The sequence below is a fragment of the Caloenas nicobarica genome, chromosome 5 (assembly GCF_036013445.1).
Source record: "Caloenas nicobarica isolate bCalNic1 chromosome 5, bCalNic1.hap1, whole genome shotgun sequence".
NCBI classification, from domain to species: Eukaryota; Metazoa; Chordata; class Aves; order Columbiformes; family Columbidae; genus Caloenas; species Caloenas nicobarica.
Window position 1 is genome coordinate 31,669,090 of NC_088249.1, and position 26,467 is coordinate 31,695,556.

Below are 26,467 nucleotides of genomic sequence, written 5' to 3' on the forward strand. Positions count from 1 at the left end.
TGACTGCTTTTTTCATGACAAAGTTATTTATTTTAAGACAATTCTTCTCCCAATAATCTTACTCAGGTTACACAACATAGATTTTTCCAGTGTTATCTCAGAAGCGTGTCATTATTCTCATTGCCTTCTTCTGGACCAACATTCAATTTTTTTTTTTTTTTAACCACACTTTAAGTGCAGTGCCTATAACTGGGCACAAAATCCTAAACGAAGTTACCTTGGTTATCTAGTTAATACATTAAAAGGTCACTTCACTGAGGTACTTGTTTTCCATGCTACATTCCAGTTTATAAATCCCAATATTGTGTAGTTTAGTGGTTTTCCCTCAGCAGTAACATATTGTTGTAGAGTCACATTTGGTTTTGAGCGATGGTGACCTCGGACTCTTTTCATCCTGCAGAGTTACTGCTTAACAAGATATTCTCCTAACAGACACGTGTGCAGTGACTTGCTCTTGCTTTAGTATTTTAATATTTATCCCTATTTAATTACACCCTACTTCTAAAATACAATTTCTCCAACTCACTAGTGTAATTTTGAACACTAATGCTTTTTCTCCAGTATACCTACAGATTCTCAGGATCTAAGACACCTTCAGAATTTAGTAAACACATGCTGTCTTTTTCATAGGAGAAAAACGATTTCTTATTATTCACCAGATATTACCAAACCTAAAACTGTTTAATCGAGCCCTGTTATGCCAGGCAATATTGTTCGCCTCAGTTTTAAGTTAAAGCCCTACTGCTTTTGAAATCACAGAGGTGGTTCTAGTATTTCAGAAGCTAGGTACACCACTATCTAGCTACCTTCAGAATAGTGAAGTCTGCTGCCATCCTCCTAGCTTTTCTACTTCAATAGAAATCGACATTCCCAAACTTGGATCTGCTTATTTATCACACAATCCAGCTTTAGCATTTGTGCTATGTGACCTGTAATCACACTATGCAGCTCCAGCACATTTAACAGGTTTCTCTAACAAAAGAGAAGGGAATGACATTTACTGATAATGCAAGTACATGTACATGCTTCTATGCCACTTGCCAACATGGTCAACTAAAGTTCAATTCCCCAAGCAAAAGAAGTGTCGCCTGTGGATACTTCTAAGAAACAGTATTTAGTACAGTCAGCACTTCCTAACAACATTCAAATATACCGAAAACTACTAAAATGCACTGCTTTGAATTAAATCAGTGTGTCCTTTCCACTTGTATATGAGAGAGATAACACATTCCCCATTACTTTTCCAATGTGACATTATTAGCGTGCATATTAATTTAAAATGCTAAGTTACTTTTCCACCTTCCCAGGGAAAGGCAGAATTTTAGAGTCATGAACTGAATGACATCAGTCTGAAATAGCAAACATTCTGTTCCCAATGGGCGTGTAAATATTTTAATAGTTTTAATCTTCATTTTAGGAAAGTATAAACTACTTAGACCTGAAATTTGAGTAACTGACTTTTAAACAGTGTATTAAGACTAGCAAATCTGCATCTTGGATAAAAAAAACCAAACTCCTTCTTACAAATAAGATCACAGCAAAGTGTATTTTGATTAGCACCTATTTTGAGCACCTTATTTCAAAGAACATAAGTACCTTCCCATTCATCTTTGATGCTATCTCGGACATTCAAATTAACTGTAACATCTGCTCGTACTCGCATGGGCCAGTTTTCACCAATATTGGGCTTTGCCACCTCCACCACTGTGAAAGAGACAATGGGTTGTGCCATCCTTGCCCATCCACCAAAGACCACACCTCCATACTCCGATAACCTAAAAAAACCAACACAAACAACAAAACCCCCCAAACACCACAATTTTGTTAGTCATCTGATCAAAGATTCAGGTTTTTTTTTAAACTGTGAAACAATTTATGTCACAGCCAGCTCTAAGACAAAAGTAGAAGTCTAAATCTTAAATGCTCCTGAACTAGATTCACATAATCTTGCATTTTAGAACTGAAGCATAACACAAATTGACTTATATTTCAAGAAACGAAGGCAGCTTAGACTAGCATTATTTTAAAAAATCCCCAAAATCTCAGACAGAGGAAAAGGGAAAATAACAAAAAGCAGCTACTGAGTATAAGAGATATCACACCAAATGATCCCTTGAAATCTAACAAGAATTAAAATGTGGTAGATGGCAAAGTGAAGAATACTCAGTAATACCTCTCATAAACCAGAAGAGTTGGTGGTAAGTTTCCAGATTTTGTAATGTCAGCCAAGGCTCAGTATTTTCAGAAAACTAACTCACCTGTCTTAACACAACAAAGCTTGGTTGGCAGCATCCAACATACTGTTTTAACACATCTACAGGGCTACATATCAACACATCCTTAAAAACTCATCCCACAGGATGGCAACACCTTGTGGAAGAAGTTAGTACAAAACATAGTATCTATGCAAGAATTTAAAATACATTTGTTACTGTGTATTTAGTACATACACAATATCAGTTGTTCATTCTCAATGCACTTTGATTGCAATGGAAGATGAACTGACTGGTTTGCACCAGTTAATAAATATTACCATGGTTTCATCCTACTGACACTATCTTCAATGTCCTGTCTGATCTCATAGGTGGATTCTAAACGGAAGAGGTTGAAGTTCCTCAGCAGGTAGTCATGAAGAGTCAGAAACTGTAGATTCAATTTGGGAAGTGCGAGACAGCCTAAGGGGGGAAGAGTGGAAGGGAGGACGTATTTGATGGATAAACAAAAAGAAGCTGAATTAATATATTTGTTCTACAAATTCATAAATACATACATGTTATTCTGTAACTGCCATGGTTGTTATCCTGGGAGATTCTAAGAACTACTCCTTTTATAAACATATGCTATTAAAAAGCAGACTTTTTCAGTTTTTCTCTGAATGAGCCTGCACAAGATTAAAGGAATTTTCATCCTTCCAGCAGTAACATAGTGAACTATTTAGAGACTGAATCCTTCCCTGTATTCAGACTACAACAAAACTCATTTTATAAAAATCAAATGCAGGGCAAAGTAATGGTACTTTGGGAAGTCAGCATTACATAATGACGAAAAAGGCTCATTAACTAATAAAAAAAACATTCATTATCCAACAATTCTCCAATTCCAATCCTTTATGTTTATTAGAACCCACCAAAACCATCAACGTAGAAAAAAGTTTTAAGCCAAGAAATCAAATTTTAATACATGACTTTCCTCAAAAGTTTAACTGATTATAATTTTTTTTTAATTAGAATAAGAACATGGGAAGATTAGATCTAACTAAAGAAGGGGTATTAAAACTCCTAGATGGGTGCTAAAGCTTGCATGGCTTTAGGATAGTCTTAGATGCAAATTTTCTGGAATAAACATTCTCTCATCTAATATTATCAGACTAATGTTCCAGTTTGAAACCCATGCTTAAGACCCTGCAAAGCATCAGGTTTTTGTAACTTGCAATATTATCCTTGAAACCATTTACTGGTATATGTACTACATATTGGCTTTCACATGCACCGAGATAGAATGGCAGTGAAGAAAGGTGATAGAACACAGGAATTTCTATTCTGGAAAGCCTCATGGTGATAAAATACTTTAACACATTTCCCAACACCAAGTGACAAATTCTGTCTGTAAAGCTGGTTACATGCACAACAGGCAGGGCCTGAAGCAACAGCTCTTTAAGGCTGTACAGCATTAATGAGACAGATATTCTTCTTCCCTCATTTTTTAAAATAAAATGGAAACAATACTCCTATCTTTCTTGGGCTAAATTACTTTAAGTTTCACCAAAAAATAATTTAATTACTTTTAAGAACACAAAAAAACCCCCAACACCATGAAAACAAAGTTGTCTTGTTTGAAATCAGTGCTGGAGAATACATGCAGATTAAAAAGAAAATGTAAATTGAAACCAAGAGAAGTAAAATAGAAAAATACTTCTTAACAGTCTTGACAGCAACAGAAATGCTTCACAACAGTGCTATCAATACACGGATAATAATAGCAAAAGAGTTTGCCAGAGAAGAAGGAAATGTTTCCAGTAACGACCACTGTTGCTACACCAACTTTCAGTAATTATGTGTACACTTCTACCTTGAAATAAAAGACTAAGATAATGTTAATTTTCCTCCCACTACCACCCTTTTTTTTTTCCATTTTTGAAAAGGCTTTCTTGAACGTACTTCAGAGCAAAGCAGACAACAGCTTTTCTGTTGCATGTTTACAACCTGTTTCACCTCACAGTAACTACCTGTGCCACAGCTGGTGGTACAGCACATCTGTTACCCAGATTATAAGCAAGTAAATATCTTTGTGTAAACATACGCTTTTGGATTTTTCTTTAAATCCACTATAAATTTGCTAACAATTTCATCTCGGAGTTCCTGATTCACAACTCAAAAATAAAAAAGCTGATCTTATTCTAACATACTGAAATATGCCAAAGTACTGCACGTAAGTTCCAAGGATAGAATGAACACAGACATCAGAGCTGCTTTTTTTGCAGCATTTATTGTCCTGCTCAGCATTTACTGAACTACTAATCATACCTTCTCCAGAATAATATTCAGTTGGTACAATATTTTCATCCCAAATAATCTTCTCTGTTGGATAAAGAGGCATCTGGTTGAGCTGCTGAATTTGAGATATTCGTCGCTCATGACGGGAAACCTAAAGAAAAGATGCATTTGAAATTTCCGTAAGTCTAAAAGGGATACTAAAGCTATTTTTGAAATATACACATTAATCCATATGACTTACAGTGGCCACTTGCCATTTTCTCTGTTTTAATAAGTTTTGGTTTTGTTTTGCATTTTTTGATTAAATATAACTAAATGCACACAGTGACAGGAGAAGATGAACAAACACATAGTTCAACTATTGGTTATAGTACTAGAGTCAAACAATCATTTGGCCACTCAGCAGGCCAAAAATGGCACAACAGAACTGAAAATATTTAGTCAACGCTTAGCAGAGAACCAACTTCAAATAAAAGTTATTTTGCTTTCCGTTAAACATTTGGTCAATAGCCAACTAACCCTGCTCATTCAGCACCAGCCAATTTCCTCACTGGGAGGGAAAAAAAAAATCCAATACTACGATATGTCATTGGAACAGGCATCTCCCCATGGCATCCATAAGTATCATATTACTACCATCTAAACCTTAGGAAATTATGTGAACGTTTTGTAACACAAAATACACCTATGAAAAAGATTTCAAAAATCAGCTATGCTGTTCTAATATCAGATTAGAAGCCTACAGTACTACAGTTAAACCCTGAATATCCAAAAAACCATTACGTGCATCAAATAGTATTTGAGATGGGCTTGAGGAACTAAACAGGTACTGAATGTCAAGATGTACTTCAGCAATTTTTTGTCTTTAAAGGGGACAAACAAGTTACTACATAAAGAACATCAACTTTTCCAGAAGAACTCAAAACTGTTGCTGAGACTCTGCTTATTGATCTTTACAATTACACGAAATACACACATACTAGTTTCTCAGGGGAACTACATTTATAAATAAACATTTTCAAATACTTAATTTATATGGTTTTAAACCCCATCTTTGTATCCAGTTTCACCTATAACAATGTCACAGTTCACATGTCGTTCAGCAAATGGTCCTAAATGGCTGCTTTACTACAGTGTAGTTGCTAGATTTAGCTGTATTTTGAGTTTGCAAAGAAAAAATAAAATATTCATTCTGGTTTTACCAGCAGCTCCAGCAGAAAGTCCTTGTCGTAGGTGGAGTCCTCTCCAGCCAGCAGGGGCGGCAGCAGGCAGAGGTGCGACGCAACCTGGTGGAGGGTGTTTGAGCTGCGTGGCAGGAGGTAAAACGGACGCTTGAGTCACTTAACACTGAAACTGGAGAAAGCACCTACCGTAGCTTTTTTTCTTTTCATTAGAAAAAAGGAAAATAAAGATATTTTTCTTTTACTGGAATTCTAGTACTTCACTATAAACTCTCCCTGTCTCCCTGTTTCAGCAGATGAAAATGCACCATGACAAGTCAGAAAGACCTGAGAGGGCACATGACAAGTCAGAAAGAAAAAGGCTAGAAATTTGTTACATTAAAACACACTAAGACAGAGAATTTCAATTTAATGTGAAATTTCATTCTGATATCTTACCTTAGGGGTCCAAATAACTTCACCAGTGAATCACGAGTATCTACTGCAGCTACATTTGAGAGTGCAAAGTCATATAACTCTGGAAAATGTGCAAATGCTGTTCTCTACAAAAGACCCAGGCCAAAAACTGAATTTAAGCATATTAATGAAACAATTTAATAACAATCTAAGTATTTATACAAAAGCATAGCTTCATCTGATTCAAACATATCACCCCGTGGACACTACCAGGATACAAATAAAAACCAAGTGAAATCTCTGTTTTTCTTAGATGGTACTACCTATTTGTTACTCCTGTGCTTCCACCACAGTATCTTTTTTTATACACCCTCTTATCAGCATGTGTTCTGTCACTAAACTAAAACACAGAGAAGACATGCAAGCTTGCAGACAACTACGAAAAACATAGAACGAGTTTAATTTAACTGTGCTTCCTTGGAATTTTGTTGTTAAAACTGATGGCAAAAATTCTGAAAAGTGTAACTATATGACAAGTAACGTGGATTTTTATTTTGTCTCTTATGTACATAAGACCACTACTGCTACCATATGTGTGTACTGATATTGAAGAAATGATGCCACCTACTGCACAATCATGAGTTTCAACAGCATTTAATTTTTCCTTCCGAATAGATTTAATGGGAGCAGTTCATCTCAACTTGACAATATCAAATCAAAAGTGGCGGTGTTTTGCTAGAGCATGTTATTTAGTCATAGTCATATAACACTGAAGTGTTAATGTCTTCAACATGGTATAGAAAGTCAAGTTAAAACTACTGCCGTAACTCAACAGGAAAATAAGGGGTTTTCTTTGGGAAATAATGCTTATTCTAGATGCAAATTAGGCTAAACCAGCAAAACCAAATTCTTTCTCTCTCATAAGCACTTTATCATCTGCCTACCTGTAAAGAAGTAATTCTGTCATAGTGAATCGTTGTCATCTCATTCTCTGTCAATGCATTTCCAGTCTGATCATTGATTTCAAAGCCAGTGTAGAATTTAAGCATATCTAAAAGCTGAGACATCATGCATATAAATTAGTGGATTAACAATAAGAGACATCTTACCACAAACAAAAACACAATTTAAGAGAACAAATCTAGACAATGTGCAAGAACAAGAGCTCCTCAAAATTCTTGAAGAAATGGACTAAGGAGTGGTATCTAAATTTTAGACTTGGTTGATGCACAAAATAATTTTGTTTAGGTATCTCACAGCCATAGAAATTACAGCACAGCCCACAACCAATGTGGTTTCCTTTACCTACTAGGACTTGAAACTGAAACTAATTGCACGAAGGTGACCTAGTCAGAGGTTCACAGAGATACTAAACCCAACTTATGGCTTGCTGCTACCAAAAGGGAAAGGTCTTGCTCCCTCCTGCCCTCTCTGATGCCAGCTCTGGAATTCATCCTACCTTTCAATGAGATTCTTTAACTCAAAAGAGGAAAATTATTCAGATGTGCTTCTGCCTTTGTGTTTCATCAATACTGACCCTCACAGAAACTGAACAAATGCCTGAGATGGTGCACAACAAGCAGCAGGAAAAGCAGCTGAGAGGCAGGAAAGGGGGGAGATATTCAGATCCTGCCATAAAAAACAACATACTGTCTATGAGTAAACTGAAGGACAGTAGTGAAAAACAGCTGTAGAACAGTCTGAGGTCAAAACAAAGCACAGAAGAATGCACTGGCAACAACGTCTGCTTTACATGGAGTACAGCATGCCAGAAGCTGCACTGTTTTCTAGGTTGTACTTTTAAGAACTGTTAAAAAACAGAGCCAGAAATGTAAGAGCAGTCACGGACAGAGAGGTCCAGGCAAGAAAACACTACTGTCTGAAGGAATTAAATAAACATCAGAAACAGTTATAAAAACCTGTCTTAATAAACAAATATAAGACAAAACAACTGCAGTATTAAGAACAGCATCAGAATGAAAAAGTTATTTTCAACAACTTTGTATCTCACCTGGCAGAAGAGGTGACCCTCCTTCTCTCTTTTAGCAAGACTGGACAGGTAACAGTGAACAACAAGATGGGAGTCATCCAACACTGTATTAAACCAGCGCCGGGTGGGAAGCAACGCCTGCAGTAAACAACCTCAGGTTAGCACAAGCAGTTCTTCCAAATGTAAGAAATCCTGTTTTCTCCTAATTTTCCATTTCAAGAAGGCATATCAAGATAGATTGCTGCACACTTATTTACATATCTAATATCCTAACAGAGGTTCTCATATTAAAGCAGCGTTTACGTATGCCAAAACACTGGGTTTATGCAGGTAGGCTGCTGTGAACACAGCCTTTTATAGGACTGGGAGCACCACACAAACTTGCCATTAGTGAGACCGCATCCTGCCAGTAATAAAAGTAAATTAAATGAAGCAATTTTTCTACCACTATGTGTCTATATAATGACTATGTGCTACAAAAGATATGTCAAGCTGCCGCGACATTGTTTTAAATGTTTGTTTTCTATACTCATTTCATTAATTTTAAACTTGTCTTAACACTGCAAACTTTGTTTCTTTTAAATATGATATGGTATCTTCTATTCTTTGTAAGATACCCAAATTAGATCTAAGAATTTTTAAAATCTTAATTAAAAACCCATAAAAGCTTTTCATAAACGAGAGATCAGTTCTTCTCAATATAAACGTCTTAAACTGCTATATGTAGCAACTGTTCAACACCATACAGTAGTACACCTTAACAATTCAAGAGAAAAATGAGTTACTCTCAATGGAATCTAGAGACTGAATTTAGAAAGCCGAAAAGCATCAACATGGAGTCTAGAACTAAGCAAAAAAAAAATAATAATCTGTAGGAGAAAATATTAATTGTCCTGCGTAATAATTAGAAAAAACAAACTTAGAAAACTGTAAGAAATTTCCAGAGTGATTAGTTTCAAATCAACAAATCACCAAGTTTTGATCGCAGTCTATATAACATAACATGAAACAAATATTCTGAAAAGGGCCATGACATAGGTAAAAAGAGCCCATTAACACATTACATGCTACCAAGGCCAAAAGACTTGGATTTACAGCTGATTTCTCATTTGTTTGTTTCAGTCATTTAAACAGGCTTCACAGACTGTCTGAATTCTAACTTTCCTGTAACACCTACCAAGAACCAGCATTAAATGTACTGCCTCTAAGCATTTTGGCTAACAGCCAGACTTAAGTTTAACTTCAAATAGATATTTTCTCTTACGAGAGTATATTATAACCATAAGACAACCAGCTCTAATTTAAATAATTCATTGTATTGCAACTAAAAGTACAGGCTAATTAAGTGATTTAGCAGAGGACGGTTAGCCTGGACAAGTTCGAGGCAAAGCCAATTTTAAAGTTCTCTGTGCTTACTCTTTCAGAAAACTCTGTTTTCTTTCAGAACGCCTTCTAAATCTGAAGTTACTTAAATAAATTGCTACTTGTGAGAAATTGTAAAATAATGTCTCTTATTTCTAATTCTGGTATTGTGAAAGTTAAGATGGTCCCATTTTCTCAATACCTGCTGAAAAATTTCACAAAATCTTGGTTGGCCTCCTATTATTCTATAAGAAAGCTACATCACCAGAACTGTTACTCCTAAATAATGAATTCTAGTCAAATAGAAGTAGTGTCCATTTCGGAACTCCTGATGCTTTCTGGGATTATATCCTACAAAACAAAAGATACTTAAAGTGACTTGCATTGGGAATAATACTTCTGGGTTATTCCTAGCAGACTAAAGCATCATTTTCATTAATTGCCAGAATTATTACCACCACTCCAATTAACGAGGTCTTCTACACTAAGACAGAGATAGGATCTTAAATTGCTAACAGTTCATCTGGTTTATAAGCATTACTAGTCATTTCCCAATGTGGCTGCACTGCTACAAACTCCTATTTACAGATGGAAAACCACTATTAAGCAACCATATGCACAATTGTGACATAACCACTTTATAATTGGAATAAGGCTGTAATAATGACTTCATGCATTTAAAACATAGAAAAGTAGACCTGCAAACAAGTTGAAACAATAACTTACCTCAAGATCTAGCATGAGTTCAATGAATCTCTCACAATAATGAACTTTATCCATAGAAATAGGACCTAGATAGAAAGAAAAAAAACCACAACAATTTTTTGCAACTGATTCACACCACATTTGTACTTGAACTACTTTTTAAAAGTGTAATAAATGCTACTAATACACCAGTATTAGTTTTTAACAAGATTTAAAAGTTAACTAGCACATTATTCTATTTTTCTGAAACAATTCCATCTTTCATTGCAAAACAGAATTTTTTTTGATAAAGTGGTGGAGCCAGAGTTTCAGGAGTGATTTTATCCACTCTAAAAGAAACATACAAAAATGCATGCTTCCAAAAGACACCAATGGCCTGCTAGGCTTCGTAAAAAACTTCTAACTCCAGGCACTCAAAAATACCTTTTTAAAAGCTACAATCAAGATACGTGCAAAAGGCCTTGACAATATTCAAAGATAGTCAGTGGTGACTACTAAGGAGCCTTTAGAATCATGACAAAACACAACACTACATCTGCTTTAATGAATATCTACTTCCTAAAGCCTCCAAAGAACTGTTAATGTATGTCTTCCTAAAACAGGTCTTGTGTAATCAGGAAAACAGAGGAGATGGGTATCCTTTTTGCGGAAGTCACAACATACAGATTTTCCCCTTACAGTTCAGTTAAGAGGTGAAGTTTGCTAAGACTTTAAGAGCAAAAGCAGAACTCTGGGAAGTGATTTCACCCAAATCGTGCTGCACTTAGAGCACAATAAGCCTTACTTGTCAAAAGGGTAACACCTTCCTGTACAAACACTTTTCCGCTCTAATTCAGGCAGGCATATAATTTTGCTTGTCACAATGATTTATAAATCAAGAGCAGTCAAATCTTGCAGAATTTCACTTCACTTAGGCTTCTGTTCTTACCATAAATCAACAGTACTGACAGAATAGAGCCTTATGATATGCATTTATACCAGCTGTTTAACAAGGCATCTAAGTACACACGAAATGCTTTAATGCTGCAAGAAGGCTGTAAGCACAATACCACTACCCAGAAATACTTTTTTTATTACATCCATACTGAACAGAAGAAGAGGTTTAAAGAAGCTTTCTGCTATTTCATTTTTGAAGCATAAACAGATACAAATACTAATTTTGACATTAAACTCATTCAGACAGGCATGGATTTCACTAAAACCCCCTCCAGATAAGGTCTCCAACCTCAGGTTGGTATCCTACAGAGTAGTTGTTTCAGCATCAGAAAAGAATTGGAGACAAACTACCACATAACAAAGTAACATAAGAACCAATTACCTGAGGCAGGTATTGATTTTAGCACAGAAATGAATTTCTGAATGAGCTGTGAAAGAAATCTTCTCTCTCGATATGCTCTAAAATCAGACATATGACAAAAGCATTAATATTCCGTACATGTAGACTAGAAGTACATCGTATCTTTCACTAATACAAAGTTAGCTGCTTTAAAGTTTATATAATGGTAGCAGGTGGCTTTGAAACACACCGGAACTGTTTAGATGATAACTCTTCTCTCTGCACTCAGACAGATAGATTAGCAGAGTCTACATTTTTAAGCACAGAACAGATTAACAACCCATGCTTCTACTGCGTCAAAGAAGAGGAGTATGTCACCACCTACACCTTACCACACTGCAACACAAAAGTATTGTAACTTTTAGCTTTGGTGAAATACACAAATATATTCAAATACTTGCATAAGCTCTTTGGTTAAGAACTAAACATTTGCTAAAGGTCATGAAAAAATTCGCGCAATTACATGAATACTCTCTTATGGCTTTCATCCTATAGGTCTAAGATTTAGTATCACAAATTCACCAATCAAATAAAATACTAATAGTTATATAACAGTGTTTTGCATAAAGGCTACTGGAAAACAAAATATTTTCCAGGAGACCACGTATGAACAATCCTTATTTGCCATCTTCACAGTTAAAAAACAAAACAAAACAAAAAACCCACAAACCACCACTTTTTAAATTGAAACAGTTTATTTCAGCTGAAACACAATGAATGCATTAAGGGCTTTGGACTTAACAGGAAGAAAGGTTTCTGTAACATACCGCATTCTTGTCTCCTCATCCATTTTCTCATCATTCTTCTTAATTAGATTCCAGAATTTTCTTAGTTTTGGTGTCTTTTTCAGCTCTTGTTCCAGCCGTTTCTGAAATGTTAAAATGCTATTCAGTCACCAAGAATCCTTGTTTTCATGAGAAGTAGAAATACAATCCAGACTTACTAAAAAAGAAAAAATATATAACTGAAAAAAAAAAAAAAGCTATCTCAGACTTATCTCAATAAGTAACTCTGTAAACCAAGAATGTAACACTGCTAGAGAGAGTCTGGCCATGGCCAGATGTCAGATCCATTCCCCAGTCCCTGTGATCTCATGGCCTTATCTACAAATTCTAGCTTGAAGCAGCTATAAGCAAAACTTAGTTTTATGAAAAATTACATAATTAATTAATATCTACAATTACATGGAAATTTGCAACAAACAATGAAGAAGATTTTATCAAGCACACAAAAACATAATTGCGTAGCAATGCAGGCAGCTGTAAATGTTAGACTTCCATAATAGTATTCCACAAGAATTCACTTTACAGGACTCGCATAATGCCTAGAAGTTTGCTTTGCCGGTTCCCAGCGTTATGCTTACAGGTTGTAGAGCCATCCACATTGGTAAGGAAATGAGCTGCTGCACCTGACCTCTGATCAGATCCACTTCCTGTCGGAAAGTTACAGACAGAAAATGGTTTTTTAGAATTCTTGTCTTCTGAAGTGCCAGTCTTACCAAATACATCAATGTACATTACCATCTGACAAAAAGATAAATGTTGTTGTATTAAATTCACAATTTCCCAACAGGAAACTGCACAATAGCCCTAGCCAGTGACACTTAAAACAGTTGATGACTTTCACATTTTGCGTTCTTTTCATAGATTCTGTCAGTTCTTAATACTTCAGCAATGGCCCCATTCGTGTAAGTATTTTTAGCACAGAAGTTGATGAGAACTGATGTCCCTTCTTCAATTATTTCTCATTTCTGAACTGAATTTTCTTACTGTGCTTGCTCTACTTGTTTTTACTCTATTCCTTCTCTCCTGAAAGCCTTCATTTATAAAGTTTCTCCCACTTCATCTACACTCTTCCCATTATCTGAAATAACTAATTTTCTCTATAATTCAGTGTAACTTCAACTGTTGTTTCAAGCGTTCTCCTTCCAACTCTGCCTGTGACCTGGATCCACAAAGTCTTCTTTCTTTCTTAAACACTGAAAAACTTCCATTAACATCTTAAATATGTCTTCATAAACAAATGCTCTATTTTCAGCATGCTGAAAATTCACTCCTTACTTAAAACACTGTGATTACACTATTCTGCATTCCACAAAGAAGTGTGGCTTCAAATAGCAGTACGCTTTCACGAGCACTTTTTTATTGGCTTCCATATCATGTTATATGAGAAAGCAGGATTCCATACAGTCACTATCAAACCCTCCTACAAAATGAAGATCCACTGTACCACGGCCACTACAGAAAAACACTATTAATACCTCAATTATCTATACGCATAAGGTTCGTGATAATTACTGGCTCCAGTAACCACTCCTAATTCCAAAATCAAAACATACACTTCATCAGTTGTTTTGCCTGTGAGACATGATTTTGTTCTTGTGCAGACCCTGATTTTGACTGATACATCCTGTGTGCAATATAAGAAAAAACCCAGTAGCAAGAGAGGTAAGAGTACTGTTTCATATAACAGAGAATTGTAAACTATTCTCCACACTTCCTAATTAGAATCTGTAACTGTGTTTTTACTATAGATTGAGAATACAACTCCAATGCATTCTTAAAACTAACTTGAGAAGTGCAGATGTTATCTAAACCTGGTTTCAAAAGTGAAAAAATTAGTGTCTTTCTCAGTAGTTCATGGAAATAATTTTGTGCAATTTCCCAGCCAAGCTAAAAAGAGTACAGTGGTAAGCAATCTGCTCTTAAGTGTAAAGCACTGTTTCAAATACAAATACATATCTAAGCACCATTTTAAATATAAGTCCAAATAGACGCCTTTAAATTGAGTAAGTGCCAATCCTCCAATTTCGAGTCTCTTTTATGACCTTGTGTCAGAGAAAAGCAAATGTGATGAGACAGAAAAAGCAAGAGTCAAAGAGAGAGGTAAAAGCCCTCTGGTACCATCTGCTTCTTTAAGTGGGAATTTTGCTTCACCTGTCTTGTACAAGGAAATTGCTCAAACTAAACTTCTATTAACACAGAACAGCATAAACAAACTGGAAGTATTACAGTTACTTTTAACATACCAAACTATTGAAACAGTGATCAAGGAAAAGCAGCAGGACTGTCTGTTCATGCAGAGAGTATTCACTATCATTTTCAACCAGCGACGCTTCCAGTATACATTTGAAAAAGAAGGGAAAGTGTTCTGGCTTTTTTTTGAAGGTCTAGGAATAGAAGAGGAAGTTGATTTTGAGTTAGGTTGATACAAATAATTTCAGTCTTCATTCACATAACACAGTTTAAGTTCTCTAAATCAATTTAAATCTATAAAAGGAAGGATTAGTTTTTCTCTTTTTTATTTATTCTGACCAGGCAGCACCAAAAAACTACAGACTAATAATATCCTCCTGACCAGGGATCCTCATGTTATTGGAATGCTCATAGTGGGAATACTGCCTTCTGCGTAGTCCAACACAGGTGATACACAGGACGAACTGACCAATAAGCACAAGCAGAGTCGATTGTGTTGCCAGAATGTTCAACTGCTGATTGCACAGAATTACTGTAAAATGACACAGGTTAGAAGAGAATTTGTAGATTTTGGTCAAAACTATGGCAGCTATTTAGTGATCTCCAAAAGTGAGCAGGTAAAAGCCACCACAGATTAATTACACTTGTGGAACTCCCATCGAGCTAAACAAGAAAAAGATAAATCAAATAACTCTGGAGATAAAACAGGTTTTTTTACAAGGGCAGCCATATACCACATAACAAGTTTAACTAAGCTGCTTGGAAAGTAACATGCACCTGTCATTTTGCATCTGGTACATATACTAGAACAAAAAAAGGCAGAGACATCATATGAACAAACTATTAATCCTTTGTGCTTTGCCAGAACTGAAGTAATGGCACTACTATCAGAGTAAGTGTATTTATGAAATAATTCTTGCATAGAATTTGTAACTAGGATCATGTTGTTGAGATGGCCCCAAGAACTGGACTGTTTGTAGAAACACTGAATCATTTCTACATCTATTATTACAAAAAAACAGTACACACAGAAGCAGAGATTATCTTAGTATAGTATTTCATGCAAGAAAGCTACAAAAATCATATTCACAGGTTTGAAGCAAGACACTACTGGATAATATGTCAGACTTCCAGTGATGCCTTCTTATATTCACAGATATAAAAATCCTTTTTTCTTTCAATATCAGAATAAGAACTTCTCTGCAAACGCCCTACTTTTGTCAAGTACCAAAAAAGCAAATGCTGGTGATGATGTAAAGGCATCACACAGCAAAACAAAAGGCACACACTCCAGAAGGAATCAGGTGATTTTTTTCATCCATCTATTGCTTTCTCCGAAAAGAACACACACTTTTTAAAACACTATGTGAGACACTTCAGCTAAGGTACCATTTACTTTTAACACTACAAGCTTTGCTACTTTCTGTCAGCATAAGAGAGTACACCGCAAAAGCTGCAAAAGTCAATTCTAGCTGTAATTGAAATTGGTTACCTCCCACGCAGGGACATTCTCTCTGAACTTCTCATTCACCATACAGCAGATTGACATTAAATATGCCTTACTGGACACCTCTGGAGAATAATTCATCCATAGGTAATTTTCAAGGTACTGGCTGTGAAGAGACAAAGAATATTTCATTAGTTGCTGTCAGCCACATTATCTGTCATTCATTTGAAAGAGTAGTTATCCACAGGGTTTTTTCCCTCCTTCTCCTTGAAGCCATCTTTACAGTTTGTGAGTAGTTCCTTAAGTTACCTCTCACCTAGGTCACTGCAGCAAAACTTGTTAGACTCTGTAACTGCTACAAGAGACAGACAGACACATTCCCTAGAGGGTTTTTAAATACAACAAGCAGCTGCAGCTCAATACAAAGTCAGAACATGAACCCATGTTGATTTTTCAAAAGGAGAAAATGAAAAAAACTTGTCTAAAGATAAACAATGTCACATGCAGCACTTCCTAGCACAAGCAGCAAAGGACAACTATTATATAACAGTATCTGTATTAACACATACCCTTTCTTGTAAAAAATTAGCAATCATCTACAGACATTTTATGCTTCTAGTCATATAAAGGCACTAAAAATATCATAGGGTGTTTCAAAAAGATGGACCCAATTTGAAAGCACTATAGCTCTGCAACCATGAACCACCCATGAATGAAACTCTTACTGCTTGAAAGGGTGGGACATACAGTTTCAAATTATTATTGCTAGATGCCTCATTAAACTGTTTGTAAATTTTTGTGTAACTGTCACGTGTTGCCATCATGAAATATAAGGCTTTGCAATTGGGTCCATCTTTTTGAAACATCCTGTACATTACAGTGCGACTAAAATAAAGCACTGAATATTAGGGGAGTGATTAAGTGTTTTCAAGAAGGTGGAAAAAAATTAATGAACGTTTCTTCCTCACTAATACAGCACATTTCTCAAAGCAGAAACTCTTAAAATTAGAGATGAGAGGCTATTTGGACAAATAACTGTCTCCCTCCCTTAACTTCCTCTTGAAGCTATTCAAGATAGTCATTCCTGAGGAGGCAATCCCTAAATCCTTCATATTCAACAGTGCACTCGCACTTTGTGCTACTTTAACAACTGCCACCAGAAAGTCAAAACTCTTCTTTCTTCCTAAACAAGCTGTTCATTCATTCTTTCCTCTCAATGCCTGCTCTAACATTCCTTTGGCCTGCCATGAGACAACCCGGTTTTACCTATTTAGTTTTTTCCACAGCTTATTTTTCTGATGCCTTACAATAAGGTACTTCAATAGTTTCAGACAAGACGAGTAGCAGAGATGGTGGTGAAAAAGGCAGTAAAAACGTGTATGCAAGCAGGAGCAGAAGGCTCAGTAACGGTCAGACAGGGACGTCCACTTTCTGGGACCTCAGCCAGAATGAGTAGCTTCAGATGGAGCTGAGACAACTTCATAGGCATAAAAGAGATGAAATACATACCACTTCCCAAAAGCTTGGATCTGCCAATGGGTGGGGGAAAAACTCCACAAAATCCACAGAACTCCATATTTCCATTTCACCCAGGAATTCAAATAAATTTCAATATGTTTTAGTAAAAATACTATTATGCCCCCAAGTGAGGACAAACATATGTGAGCAAGAATGAAGGACAGGAAAATCTCACTTGTGTGAAAACGGGAGAGTTTGACAGACTGATGGGGGAGTAAGGGGAAGAAACCAGAGAAAATGACTTACAGGACAAACGGCAGTAGGTGGGGCTATAGACCAGAAAGTACTGAAGTGACATTACAGGCCGGTAACATTAAGAATGTTCACAGAAAGGATAAAAACCTCTAACTCCATGGTACTGTTAGCACACAAATTCCAGAAGTCATGCTACCAGCATGCCATTTGTTAGTGTCAAACCTCAAGCCACAGTTTGCATTTTCCCTTCTGCCTTCTCTAATAAAGAAGCAGGAAACAGAGGGAAGTTTGTCCTACTTTTCTAGTTAGTGGTACTACATATATATTTCAGTCTTTTCAAACAAATAATGTCTCTCAATCAAAAACATTTCATTCTATCTGCTCATAAGTTTTGAGAGAGAAAACAGAACCAAACAGAACACTACATATCACGTTTCTAAATATGTAAATACTGCAAATATTTATTTTACATCATTTTAGACACGCTTTGTAAGTTCTTCCAGGGAAGTCTGACATAGCTGTATGAATCTTCTAAACAGATTTCCACTTCAAGTGAAGAAAATATTAGTGATGCCTCTGCAGCACAATTCATTTTACCCTCACAGTAAGAGACTTAATTAAAAAACTTTCTCTGACTTCTGAGAGTTCTGACATAAGGCTTGACGACACATTACAAATTACAGACCCAAGTGTCTCACCTGTTTCGTTCATACTCTCCGGTGCTTCACTTACACAGGAAATTCAGGATCATAAAACAAAATACCCTGATACATTACTTAATGGTTTTGAAATTATTTCCTCCCAAAATTACGCTCTCCTCACTTAATTTTCCTATGTACCCAATTCAAGGCATTATTAAGTAGGAATAAATGACTATAATACTGTTAAATTCATTTACTGCCCTGCACTTGCTTCTCATCTTTACAGGTGCCTACAACAAAATAACTTAAAATTTCACTCCAGTTAGCTTACCTGAATTCAAGAAGCATTATTTTTCTAATAGCAAACCTAAAAATAAATAAATAAAAGAAATAATCAATTAACACAGGAAAGAAAGACACCCATGCACATCCTAGCTGTATGAAAAATTGCTGGTCTCCTCCTTATTTTGTTACATAAAAAAACCTGTACAAACATCTAGGAATTATCTATGGCCCTGCCCCGCCACACTTCCATTTCCATGCATAAGCAACCACTTGAACGCAGAAGCAACTCCTGTTAACACGGTGTAAGCTAAAGTTCATGCAGGTTCAATAAGCAATCAAATTTGTATTAAAAATACAATCCGTCTAGACCTTTTAAATACGAACGGCTTCCAACAGCCTTGAAGACATACATTGCTAGAAGCTGAGTGTCTTCTGGAAAACTATCACTATATATTTAATCAGTTCATAATGATATTGCTTCTTAGTCAATGGAAATAAAAGCTTGCTCTGATCCCATTTGGCAACTCTTAGATTACTTTCATAAAGGAATCATAAACAGATTTCTTTCCAGAGATCAGACTTCCCCTGAAGAGCTCCAAATAGCTACAGTTGCAACTCTTTTCTGTACAGACAGCTGTAGAACACAGTTTATCTTGAACTGTTTGTCTCACCCATCTAACATTACAATTCACTGAAGTGAGACTCACCCTTTATACCCTTATAAAACTGGTAACACTAATAGGGAAAGAGCAAAAAGCTAGAGGCAGCATCCTCCTCAACTAATAATTTTTCTTTACATTCCTTGGTGACAAAGAAAGGGACCAGCCTTCAATAACCATTGCAACATAAACAACACAAAACACAACAGAACAACAGATGACAGAACTAAACAGTACTATATACAACTGTCACATTTAAGGATTATGAGTTCACGACCATTCTTTTTGCCACGTTCAGACTTTGAAATAATGTAACAATTAAATGACTCCTATACACTCGCGTCATTTTCATCTGCTTTCAACACATTAATGCATTTTAAAATATTCTACGAAACATAAGAAACCACTCCAATATAGATAATGCTGGAATGCTATAAGTGAAAGTAACTAGTGTACTTACTTTGACTTGACAATTTCTTTCGTATATACATCTTCAATAACCTATGGGAAAGAATATTTCCAAAAAAATGGTTAAGAATTTTATTTATTTCACAATATGATTAAAAATGCATTAAGATATCTTAGGCACTCCAAGTTAACTCTGATTTAGTTAATCTCTGCTTACTGCTATTTGATCAAAAATGTTGTAACAATTATGTTTCACCTTTGAAGAGCCCAAAAGCTTCACAGGCACATTCTCACAAAGAATGTGAATCAACTTAGGAGAAAGTACACAATGATATAGTATTAATAGGAACCTTCATTCAAGTTATTCTGAAGGAATAACCTGCACCTCACTGAGATATTTATCTTAAAGTCAAACAGCTATGCAAACCTTTTTGTTGTTAAACTTCGACTTACTGTTGAATTTAAAAAACAGTCTTCAAGAATCAAGTCTGCATCAACTCATCTGTTGTCACTGTTTCTTTTAGCTGACATTTAACCAAGTCCAGACACTTCTACCTAGTTTTTCCAATAGTGCAGATTCTTTCATACCTATCTCCTGCAGCAGGCACACTTTGACATCACATGACACAGATGCAATTCAGCTACTTATGTACATCCTAGTTCTAACTATCACAGACAATTACTATCACAAATACTCCAAAGTGAGTGAGTAAACTGAGACTAGAAAACTGACACAAAACCAAACATATCAGGTCAAACTTTAAACATTCAAAACAGACACATCCATCAGAACAGCAGCAAAGTTGTCTGCTCAAAACCATCTGAAGAAGCTTTTAGAAATATACAGCTCAGTAAAACCTGCATCTTTCACTCTTCGATTTCTAAAAGTACTCCCTTCTCAAATATCTTTTAACCTCAAAGAAGGTGCTCAAAAATCTTTACTCTCGCAAGTTCACAGCCAAAATAAATTAAACAAATAGCACACAAATGAACTACAGTGCTACAGCACATCTGCATAACAGTGCCTATATTTATAAACTACAAATACATAACAACCAATTTATAATTGCATTGTGTTAAGTAACTGTTGACCTTCCAAGCAGACTCCTATGCTCATATAAAGTAAGCACCACTGGAGCCTGGTACATCAGGAAAGGGTTAATCCTCATTATTTTATACTCTAAACACAGTTCCAGTAGAAGTATTTACCTTCGAATCAAAAGACAATTTTTTCTTCACATGTGGAGCCCAGTATTTATTTGCTAACTGTATGGAGGGAAAACAAAACAAAAATTTTAAAAGTTAAATATATTTTCAGTTGTAGTGATATAATAACTCTATAGTACACCCCATCTCCAAACTGTATTTCACTAGTATCTTAACTTCAGCTTATGGTAACTACAGGTAACAAAGTTATGTTTTCCAACAATGCTTTACAACCATCTAAGGTTTTACGCCTAAACCTTTTCAAACAGAAGTGCAATTCTCTGTAAAAATTTCAGACACACTGACCACTACATAATGAACTTTTTTTTTTTTTCTTAAGTTACTTCTCAAAAATTACCGTATTTCAGGGACTGCAAACCCCAGAGTGCAAATTATTATCTTCCCATTGAGGAATTTCACAAAGAGCTAGAAGGTAGATGTAAAAGTCTAATATTTTAAGGCTATTCGCTGTGGCCATCACTTCACCAAAACTCGTAAACTACGGTGGCAAAAACTTCCCAACCATCCATATTCAATTCATTTCTAGCACAAAAAATGAACGCGTGTATAAAACCACTTAAAACGTCCTGCTACAAGAAACTGCCGGCAACTTGTGTATTACAACAAACCTGATTTATTTTGTAGCGCTGCTCATGTAAATCTCTCTACTCTGGAAACGCTGGGAGCACAAACTCCTTCATATGCAACACAAGCCTTATCTCTCTTTTCCTCAACACCCACGGACAGCGAAAACTACTCAAAGACCGCGGCCCCGTCGCGCCCGCCTCCAGCCGCGGGAGAGGCTGCTCCGCCGCCGGCCTTACCTGGGTCACGTACTCCGCGTTGATCTGCGACACGGTGGGCGCCACCACCTTCTTCGGCGGGGCCGAGGCCGCCGGCGCCGCCATGATGCCACCGGCCCAAGCCGCCTGTCCCCCGCCGGGCAGCGCCGCCGCCCCCCGCCCGGGCCGGGCCCAGCGCTCCGCGCCTGCAGCGGAGGCCGAGCGGAAGGAAGCTCCGTGCGGGGAGCAGCGGAGAAGAGAGCGCTTCCGGGGCGAGGCGCGGCAGAGCGGCCGCGGGGAGGCGGCTGCGCCACCTGGCGGCGGCGTCGCTGCCACTCGGCCCGCCCGCTGGTCCGGGCGCTTTGGGCCGGGGTCAGTCGGGGTCAGCCCGGGCCCAGCAAGGAGCACCCCGGCGGGCTGTCGGGGCGTATGTAAGCCGACATTGTGTGATAACGGAGGCAGGCGGGTAACGCATCAGGTTGCTTTTACGCTCGCCCTTCCAATGCTCTGTATAACAAAAATAATAAATTGAAAATTAATAAAATGTAAATAATAAAAATGAAAGGAGCCAGCCCGAGTGCCGGCGCTGTCTGTCAGAGGCCGCCCCGCTCGCCTGAGCCAGCGCTTCAGGAACGGCTCAGAGCGGTTCACAATTAACTTATTGTATTTAGTAAACAGGTTAATTAAAGAGGAGATTAACGGGCTCCCCAGAGAAGCTGCGGTGCTTTGTTTCTTACCCAGCACCTGCCACTTGAGCACCCTCCGCGCTTCCAGGCAGGTACCGCTGAAGCCTGTTTGAATGTGACCTCCTTTGTTTTGATATCGAGGTGATCTCCGTTTCATTTCTTCAAGCAGAGGTTAAACTTAATATTCTTTCTGAAGTTGAATTAGAATGTACAATGGGAACGGAAAAAGCAATGGCAGTACCTCGAGTAGGATCAGACAATGGTTGCATTCCAATAAATACGCCTACTGCATGCCTTTGCTTTAAAAGATCCAGAAAAGTTAAATTTTCTGGATGAAAACTAGTAAAATCAAAAAGTTACAAAAGTACAAGGAACAAATTCTGTAAATAACAAGGAATGAGCATTGTCTTGTCTAATGATGGAAACCTTCAGAGAGATCTATATTTGATGAAAAAATATGCAAATGCAAAGCAGTTAAAATACACTTAAACCAATGTACCCCGTCTGACACTGTGATTAAAAATCAGCAAATTAAGATGCATCAATTTAAATTAATCAACCTAGAGTTTGCAGCTTCATGATTGACTTAGGCTATTGAAATCTATGCCAATATAACTACGCCTTTGGTGCCTGCCTTTTCGCCATCACTTGGTACAACTGCGGCCATGAATAGGTGTAGAAAATACAGGTCAAATTTGCCTAAGCTCAGAGCTGGCTGTCTGAACCATATTATTATGTTGCTGCACCTTAGCTGACAATACTGCCGACAGTGTCCTCCACAACTTACCTTCTACAATTAGGTTGTTTTATATTTGACTACGTCAAAAACGAACATACATAGCTTACATTTGTATGTATCAGAAAAAGTAGAAATGTAACAGCTCGTCAGTTTGGCAAAAAAAAGAAGAGGGTACTTTTAGTATCTGTAAGTAGACTATGGGGATAAATGGCAGGAAGGGAGAGAACTATTGAAGCTACAAGTCAGTGATTAAAAAGGACAAAGCAATTTAAGTTCATTACCTACAAATGCAGGCTGAAAACAGAAAAGTTTCTAAAATTGTCTTTCAGATGGGAGCCAAAAGTTTGACTTGTGTTTAAGATGGACCACAGGACACTTAAGAGAAGCTATGATGATTTATTGGGATCAGATGTGACATTAACTGATGACCTTAGACTTACATGCTCAAGCATGATTAGAAGTGACATTTTTTTGGAATTATTATCATGCCAAAAAGCAGGCAGGCAAATAGATTTTGGACTTAGTAAATTTTCTAGAACAGCCTTGAAAGGCTAACTTAAACATTCTGACTTCTGCTTTTGATAGATCATTAGGTATGTGTGAAAACCCACAAAATTTCCATATGGTATCAAAGCTATGAAAGCTCAAGGAGGTATACATGTTTACCTAACTTTCAGCAAATTTGGACTAATTAAACTGCTCCAACTCATTTTCTGAAGGAGCTTTTGATATCAGAAACTAATATTAGATGCCTAATGTTAGGCAATATGATTATATTCCTCAGTGGCAATGTCAAATAAAGTGATGAAGATCTCCTCCCTATAAATACTGCATTAAATATTTCTCTATAAGGGGTATTGTTTAGTTACAGAGTGCTATGACAGTAGGACTACAAATAAATAGCAGAAGTATAAATTAGGACTTCGGCAAAACACATGGCTTTCAAGCCTCAAGAGCAGCTGAACCTTTAAAGAGGAGTTGTGGTGATACCAGGCCTAATGACACCCAGTGTTGTACCTATGTCCCCACCTGTGAGTGTCAGCCCAGCTCACAACTGTCTTTTAAGCATGGTCTCTTGAACGCTACGCTCAGTTTCCCCCAGAGTGGTGGCATGTCTGTCCCTTTCCACCCCAAACTGCTTTGTAGTCAGGGGAAAAATAAAACCCTGCACCACATCATCCCCACAGCCTTCTGTGAAGTTCTCCATCTTTCTGTATTCATTGACTTAACACATCAAGAAAATCAAATATTCTTTCTCTTCAAAAACCTGTTAATTCATTCATGAAGACATGTATTATTTAGAAAGTCACACATTTGAATAGATGTGATTTTCAAGACTATTATTCATTTCTAGGCTGCTTACAGTCCTGGTCAATTTTTATTCAATGCTGCTTTCTTGCTTAATTAGCTCTTCTTGTTTTGGATGCTTGCCTTCCTATATCATTGTAGCCAGGAAAAATATGCATTTCTCCTCTTCTTTGTAAACTACACAAGCCAAGGTCATCAATAAGTTGGCCATGGCTTTTATCTCAATGATACTCTCCCAAATACAGTACCAGAGGGTCAGGAAGTACCTAGTGATAATCAGTAGGGGTTGATTTTATGTTCTGTCCTCTTTACCTTTTAGATTATTTTAGGTTCTACCTAGAGTCACAGAAATGATTAATTTCTAGCAATGAAAAGTCCAAAGTATTCATGTATAAGGATTTCTAATATTAACAGTTTGTAAAGTTTGTTATTGTTTTAGGGTCTTCAGTGAGACATGACCAGTGCAACTAGATTCAGCAGCTACATACTTCTAACACAGAAGTTGTTTCACTTTTTATTGTTTGTTTTTCACACAAATAGAGAGATTTATCCTTTGAATCTTTTATCTTTCAGGTTCTTAGACATAAATAAACCTTGCACTAAGAGACGCAGACTCAGTATGGATACCATGTTGTGCCTATGTAAACTCTGGTGGGACATCTTTATTCCAAAGCAGGTAACCAATACAGCACTGTGCTCAGGCTCCAAATACCCATGCTAGTCATCAGGGTCTTTCAAAATGATGAACAGACATCAATCAGCAGACTCCTCCTCCTCCCAGCAAGCATTGTGTTAGGGACAGATGATTCCCCACATGCCTCAGTGTCATCACCGTAGAGAAGGAGCAGCAACTTCTCCTGGCTCTTTGATCTGGGACAACAGGGTAGCCACTATCACAACTCTACTATCAGCTGAACTCCTGGTCACCAGGGGAGCAGAAGTGGTTGAGGTTCCCCTAACATAAAACAAAGTTGAAGATATCAAAGCCTTCTTGCCAGGGTGGGGACTCTGTTCCCTCATAGCTGCAGGGAGGCACGCCAACATAGCTCTGATGGAACAGAAGAGAAGCTCAGTGATGGTGTTATCGAACTGCTCCACGTTGTTCCACCTATGGGTTGTTTACCTGCTGGTCCACCAGTACAAGCTCAAGCCAGGCCTAAAGCTCCAGTGCATGATCAAGGCTGTTGAGTCTTTGGCCTGCATTACTTCTTGATAAGAGATGCAGAGGCCTCTTCTTCCTTCCAAAATCATTGAATGTGGCTGTACTTCTGCCTACAATGGTAGTTTTCAACTCTTTCCTATGTATGTTGAATACCCTTAGTGTTTCTTGGACCTTGTGGTATGTAACTCAGAGGCCAAGCGACGTCTACATAACTTTTTTCAAAAGCAAGCTGCGATTGTGCTGACAGTAATGTTCTGTAGGCAGAAAGTCAAAAACACCCAAGTCCTAGAGGGAAATGGCTGTATTCTGCTTTCCCTGTGTACAGCTTAAAAACATCGAAGTGGTCCAGGTGATTTTTTAATAGCACTATGCTTCTCAGGTTGGAGGTCTAGATCTCTGGGGTACATCTCACTGCTATATGCAAATTTGTTATCTGGTCTAACATAATTGCATTATACTAAATGCATAAGCTTAGCTTTGGGGAAATACCTAATTGCACACTGAATACCTTAATTTAGGGCAGATGAATCTCAGCTGCAGTGACATTAAGCCATACGTTGGGTAGGCTTTCTGTGAAGCAAGGCTGTAAAGCTTAGGAGACTGCATCTCTTTAAAATCAGCTTTTATCTCTAGCTTGTTGACTTTTACACATAAACACAAGGTTTTTTTCAGAGGCATACCTCTGAAAAGCTCTGAAACAGAAAGCTCCAAACATGAGCTTGCACACACAGCTTTTCTTCTAACCAAAGAAGAGAAGTGACTATGAATATACAGCATTTTGAAATATTACTTGCAAATTTATATGAAATAAGTTTTTCGAAGGGGATGAGGGGATGAATGGCATAGAAATGGAATAATATGTACATTATTCAAAGAAGACCAAAAACCTCCTGTGTCTCCTGCCAGTTGAAACAATAGAAGAAACATATTGATTTAACCTGCTTTCAGGTAAATAAAATTCGGAAAAGCTTCTCAAAAAAGATCAGAGGAATC

At 37.2% G+C, this 26,467-nt stretch overlaps 1 protein-coding gene across 1 annotated transcript in view; it reads right to left on the bottom strand.

Moving 5' to 3' along the window:
* The window catches only part of AQR (aquarius intron-binding spliceosomal factor), a 56,193-nt gene extending 34,386 nt beyond the window's left edge, over positions 1-21,807 (bottom strand). Inside the window, exons 1-17 of the mRNA XM_065636183.1 lie at positions 21,622-21,807; positions 20,801-20,857; positions 19,644-19,684; positions 18,571-18,606; positions 15,931-16,051; positions 14,492-14,632; positions 12,827-12,895; positions 12,231-12,331; positions 11,446-11,522; positions 10,149-10,213; positions 8,082-8,198; positions 7,015-7,128; positions 6,113-6,216; positions 5,696-5,798; positions 4,524-4,644; positions 2,534-2,675; positions 1,597-1,775 (exon numbers count right to left, since the gene is read on the bottom strand). Coding sequence (XP_065492255.1) covers positions 1,597-1,775; positions 2,534-2,675; positions 4,524-4,644; positions 5,696-5,798; positions 6,113-6,216; positions 7,015-7,128; positions 8,082-8,198; positions 10,149-10,213; positions 11,446-11,522; positions 12,231-12,331; positions 12,827-12,895; positions 14,492-14,632; positions 15,931-16,051; positions 18,571-18,606; positions 19,644-19,684; positions 20,801-20,857; positions 21,622-21,705 — 1,672 coding nt within the window. The 5' untranslated portion in view covers positions 21,706-21,807. The remainder of the gene's footprint in view (positions 1-1,596; positions 1,776-2,533; positions 2,676-4,523; positions 4,645-5,695; positions 5,799-6,112; positions 6,217-7,014; positions 7,129-8,081; positions 8,199-10,148; positions 10,214-11,445; positions 11,523-12,230; positions 12,332-12,826; positions 12,896-14,491; positions 14,633-15,930; positions 16,052-18,570; positions 18,607-19,643; positions 19,685-20,800; positions 20,858-21,621) is intronic.
* Between the last annotated feature and the right edge of the window lie 4,660 nt (positions 21,808-26,467).